Source organism: Brassica napus, chromosome C5 (assembly GCF_020379485.1).
Source record: "Brassica napus cultivar Da-Ae chromosome C5, Da-Ae, whole genome shotgun sequence".
NCBI classification, from domain to species: Eukaryota; Viridiplantae; Streptophyta; class Magnoliopsida; order Brassicales; family Brassicaceae; genus Brassica; species Brassica napus.
The window spans coordinates 53,179,144-53,184,805 of NC_063448.1; the positions used below are offsets into that span (position 1 = coordinate 53,179,144).

The 5,662-nt window shown below is 35.9% G+C and overlaps 1 protein-coding gene across 1 annotated transcript; it reads left to right on the forward strand.

The window, feature by feature from the left end:
- The first annotated feature begins 1,483 nt into the window (after nucleotides 1–1,483).
- LOC106399073 (exopolygalacturonase clone GBGA483-like) lies at nucleotides 1,484–2,914 on the forward strand. Its single transcript, XM_022703042.2, has 3 exons — nucleotides 1,484–1,849; nucleotides 1,934–2,238; nucleotides 2,321–2,914. The coding sequence occupies exons 2-3, from the start codon at nucleotides 2,053–2,055 to the stop codon at nucleotides 2,843–2,845; spliced, it is 711 nt and encodes a 236-aa protein (XP_022558763.1). The 5' UTR covers nucleotides 1,484–1,849; nucleotides 1,934–2,052; the 3' UTR covers nucleotides 2,846–2,914.
- Nucleotides 2,915–5,662: the final 2,748 nt, after the last annotated feature.

Genomic DNA, 5,662 nt, shown 5'->3' on the forward strand with positions numbered 1-5,662 from the left:
TTAAATTTTGTATAATGTGTTTTATAACATTATTTAATAGTTGTTTTATATGTTTTGAATGACCAATATCTACAAATGTTATTTTTTTTACAACAAACATTTAAAGATTTGTTAGTCTCCCAGTGGTCGAGACACTTGATATCTACAAATGTTAATTTTATGAAAATAATTCCTAATTTTTTGAAAATTTAAATGGAACTCAAAATCCATATACTAAAACGTTTAATACGAAAAGGAGAATCCATGTGTTGAGCCCAAATCGTATCCAAGCTATGACATATTTATTGAACCTAAAATATAGTTTTTATTTACTTGTTTAAATATTTTTGGATCTAACTTTTTTAATGCAAAAATTGCATATTTTGGAAATCGTATGAAATATATTTATGTGCACAATCGGTTACATTAACATATATGGATTTTTGCCTACAACTATTTTCAAGAATTAAACAATTGATTGAAGAATAAAAGATGCACTCCCATAATTATAGGAGTGTATCTATTCTAGGCTATTTAAATAAAAAATTAAAAAAAACTTACATTAATGAGTGGCATACCATTGTAAATTAACTCAAATAACTAAGATCAGAATTCTATTAGATTCTACTTGGTCCCTACATTGTGCTTACATAGAATCACATTTAATCGAAAGTATATTTTTAATAACAAGTATTGAAACCAAATGTGAACATATCATACATAATATAATATAATATTATCTCAGTAAATATTTATTTATGTTTTGAGCATATTTTAACTAAACTTGAACATAACTTAGACAAAAGCCAAACTAAACCAAAATAACTTGCATCAAAGTAAACCAAATTTCAACTTTTGTCGTCCCTAAAACCGAACAAAAACCAAGTCGTAAACTGGAATATTGTTCACTCTAAGATGAGACACAAGTTTTAAAATTATGATGAAAGTATATTTAAATAAAATATATATGTAAATATTTATGACAATTTTTTCAAATAGCCATTTTAAGTGTTTGTCATAAAAATAGTTCTAAAAAAATATTCAAAATAGCTTTTTTTATTTTGAAACTTTTTAATATTTATTTTTTATTTTTAAAATTTAATTCATTCCCAAAACCCAACCCCTTGATCTAAACCATAAGTCTTATATTAGTTAACCTTAAGGGTATAAATGCATACCCTCCAGTAAAACTTTTTTTTGTGAAATTAAACTAAAATGACTATATAAGAGAATTTCTCAAATATTTATGTGTAAATAAATATATACTTAACTACATGTTAAAAAAAGAGAACATGTTTACGTATATTTTTAGCTATATGAAAAAAATGGAAGTTATATTGACATAAATAACACCCCATTTATAGAAAACGCACCAAGTCAGAAGGATATCGCGCATGATTTGCTAATTCTATATCATTCTATTTTTAGCTAGTTAGAAGGAGTTTGTGGTTTTCAATTTCCTTCTGCGCTGCTATAAAACGGACTTTCGTCTCATCATCAGAACCAAAAACAATAAAAACAAAAAAAAAAAAAAAAAAAAGCTAGTATAAATAAGACAAAATCAAAGAGAATAAAAATGGTGGGTTTGCGCAGAGCAAAGACGGTACTTCTTGTATTAGTAGTGGTTATTTCCAACACAATAGCAACCGGGGCACCCCTTGATCCAGGACCCAAAGGAAGCGGCGCAGCTGCACCGCTTGGCGCTACGGTTCCCGGAGGAGGCAATGCAGCTGCACCGGTTGGAGCTACAGCACCAGCAGCAGCCGCAGGAGGCCTTGCAGCTGCACCAGCAGGAGCCGCAGGAGCCGCAGGATCACTTGACGTTAAAGCAGCAGGAGCCAAAGGAGACGGAACAACCGATGACACTGCGGTACGTACCAAATCTGATATTACATATATTATACGTTTTTATTCTCATTTATTTTATTAAGTTACGTATGGTTTTTATATATAGGCATTTACGGCTGTGTGGAAAACAGCATGTGAAGCACCAGGACCGAGCACGATTACAGTGCCAAAGGGTGACTATTTGGTGAGTTCTTAGGTCCATGCAAGGGTCCCGTCACTTTCGAAATGAGTGGCAATATGAAAGCTCCAGCTACGGTCGCTGCCGTTAAGCCTAACTCTGGATGGGTTGATTTTACTAATCTTGCTGATTTCACTTTGAACGGAAACGGAGCCATTTTCGACGGTCAAGGCTCACTCGCCTGGAAGGCCAATGACTGCGCCAAAACTGGAAAGTGCAACTCTCTCCCCATTGTAAGAACATTCACTTACGTTAGCTATAATTTTAATGATAATAAACTATATTTAAATGAGTATATATGCTTTTTGGTAACAGAACATACGATTCACGGGTCTAACAAACTCGAAAATTATCGGCATAACATCAACGAACAGCAAACTTTTCCACATGAACGTTCTCAACTGCAAGAACGTAACTCTTGAGAATATTGGTATTGATGCACCTCCGGAGAGTCTCAACACCGATGGTATCCACATCGGAAGGTCCATTGGCGTGAACTTAATAGGGGCAAAGGTTAAAACCGGAGATGACTGCGTTTCCATAGGAGATGGTACTGAAAATCTCATTGTTGAGAATGTGGAATGTGGACCAGGACACGGCATTGCTGTAGGAAGTCTTGGAAGGTACCCTAATGAGCAACCAGTCAGAGGAGTCACCGTGAGGAAATGCCTCATCAAGAACACCAGTAATGGTGTTCGCATCAAGACATGGCCTGGATCTCCCCCCGGTATCGCCTCCAACATTATTTTTGAGGATATCACAATGGACAATGTTAGCACTCCTGTTCTCATCGACCAAGAGTACTGTCCGTACACTACAAGAAAACATCAAGGATTCTGAGGGAAAAAATTGTCGGAATTTCGTCGGAATATCGTTATTCCGACGACATACCGACGAAACACGTCGTCGGAAATAATTCCTCGGAATTTATTTTTTCCTCGGAAATCCCTCGGAATTTTCCGTCGGAATTCCGAGGAAATAAATTTCCGAGGAAATTCCGAGGATCACTAGTTTGTCGGAAATGCCCTCGGAATATACCGAGGGAGAACTTCGTCGGTATAATTCCTCGGAAGTTCATCGATCGATGCGTTTTTGGACATATATACATCGATCGATAGGAGTATACCGACGGACATTTTCCTCGGTTTATTCCGAGGAACTTTTCCCTCGGTATATACCGAGGGACCAGTTCCTCGGAATTTTCCGAGGGACGGCTCCCTCGGAATTTTCCGAGGGATATGTCCCTCGGAATATACCGAGGGAAAAGTTCCTCAGAATAAACAGAGGAACCTGTCCCTCGGTATAGCCCGAACGTTTTTTAAAAAACGCATCGATCGATGCGTTTTTGAACAAAAACGCATCGATCGATGCGTTTTTGAACAAAAACGCATCGATCGATCAAGTGAAAAATATAATTAATTTCTTCGGAATGTAAAAAATATTAATTTTTTTAAAAAGATAAAATTTCTGAAATTTAAATTCGAAAATATGAAATTAAAAGTAAAATTGAAATCATATTAATTAATATTCAAAGTTTCACAAATAAAAATAAAACATTCCGAGTTTGTGGAAAAAAAAAAACTACGGGTCTGGCACGTCCGGGAACACCTCGTTCGGGTACATCCTCTGCATCATCTCCATCATTTGCTGGTTCAGCCTCCTCTGTGCCTCATAGCCCGCCTGTTGAGCCGCCATCTGGGTCTCAAACAAAGATATACGATCATCTTTGTCCTTCAACTGGGCCGTAAGTACTTCTGGATCAACGAAGGGCGGTGGTGCAGAAGAAGGGGGAACCGACCGGGTGCGACGACCCAAACCGACCAAACGTCCCTTCTTCTTTGGAACCGACTGAATAGAAAAAAGCCAAATTTAGAAATTTAAACCAAAAAATAAATGAATTGAACTTTTAAAAACAAAGAACTTACGGATTCAACGATTTCGTTGATTCGAAACCGGGACAAGTTGGTCGAAGCCGTCGAAGCGTCATCCTCGGTTTGAAGCTGAGACACTTCGTCTACCACCTGAGTTTGGACCAGGTCGACCACGTCCCTCACAAGACCGTCATCAATCTGGTCGGTCTTCTTGTTGGTATACGCCCTCCTCATTAGGGCGAGATCATCAACCGGCTCGCCATCATTTTCTTCCGCCTTGAAAAAAAGCATAAATTAAAGAAACATTAGAAATTAGAAGAAATGCACAATAAATTTAAATTCTGAAACTCAAATAATTGAAGAAAAAACGGTTGAACTTACCATGCGATCTCCGAGAGTGGCAATAGATTGAGCACCCAAGTTATGCTTGTAGATGCCCTTCCCTTTACGGTCGCTCTTGCGGTTGGTGGAGTTGGTGGAAGAAGTTTCTTTCGTCTCTTCCTTATCCCAATGCGCACACAACTCCTTCCAGACCGTGTCGTTCATCGACTTTGGGACCTTTTAATAAAAAAAAAGAAAAATTTAATAAATTAAAAAATAGTTTAATAAATTAAAAAAATGGTTTAATAAATTAAATCGAACCTTATTTATTTCCCACTTCTTCTTCCACTCGTGGATCTGCTTCCCATAGTTGTCCATTACTTTATGGACGAAGTGGTGATAGATAAAGAGCGTCTCATCGGAATTCCAGTTGAACTCTTGCTGAAAAAAACACAATTAGTAGAAAATTTATATTAAAGATTAAAAATATAAGTAAAAAATTAGAATACTTACCGCAAACTGACGAAACCACAGAACCTGCTTGTCGGTTGGGAAGTGAGTGAAAGTCGGATGTCCACTGTCGAGAGCCGAGTACATCATACGGTTGATCCATGCGCTGATCCCGTTCCCGGATCGGTTGAACCTTAGTAAAAGAACAAACGGTTAATAATGAATCCAAATTTAAAGAAAAAAAAATGTTTAATTACCATGTTTGACCCCGTCCATGTGGATACGGAGTGAGATACGGAAGATGGTCACGACCGGGCTGTTGAACCAACTCCGCAACACGCATCACTCCCGGAGGACCCGGATGAACAGGAGCGGATGCAGCAGCGGGAGCGAGAGGAGCAGGAGCGGGTGCAGCAGAGGGAGATGTATGGTTGGAGCTGTGGGGCGAAGGGGAATCTTGAAAATGGCTGGAATCCCGAGACTGGCTCCCCGTACCACCACGACCACGACGCTGTCGAGGCCGGGTCGGATCATCATGAGACCTGTAAATTTAAAAAATATATTTAATAAATACATAAATATATAAATTAATTTTTTTTAAAAAAAAAATTCCCAAATAATTTAATCACAAAAAAAGATTTATATATATTTAAAATTTTTAATAAATATATAAAAATAGTTCTAATAAACAAAAAATAGTTGGAATAAATAAAAATAGTTTAATAATTACAAAAAAATAGTTTTAATAATATATATATATTAAAAATATTTTTAAATCCCAAATAATAGTTTTTAATCACAAAAAAAGTTTTATAGATATTTAAAATGTTTTGTAAAATCCAAAAAATTGAATTTATATAGAAATTTTTTTTTGTAAAGTCCAAAAAATCGAATTTATATAGAAAAATCATTTTTTAAAATACAAAAATCGATTTTATATACAAAAATCGATTTTATAAATAGAAAAAAAAATTATACAAAAATTCTAAATCAATTCAACAAAACAAATCATTCA

What these genes read in the sequence shown, in the direction of transcription:
- LOC106399073 (XM_022703042.2), top strand. Translation starts at nt 2,053, where the DNA reads ATGAGTGGCAATATGAAAGCTCCAGCTACGGTCGCTGCCGTTAAGCCT. An exon ending in AGTGCAACTCTCTCCCCATT is followed by an intron (nt 2,239 to 2,320) that starts GTAAGAACATTC and finishes TTTTGGTAACAG; the next exon opens with AACATACGATTCACGGGTCT.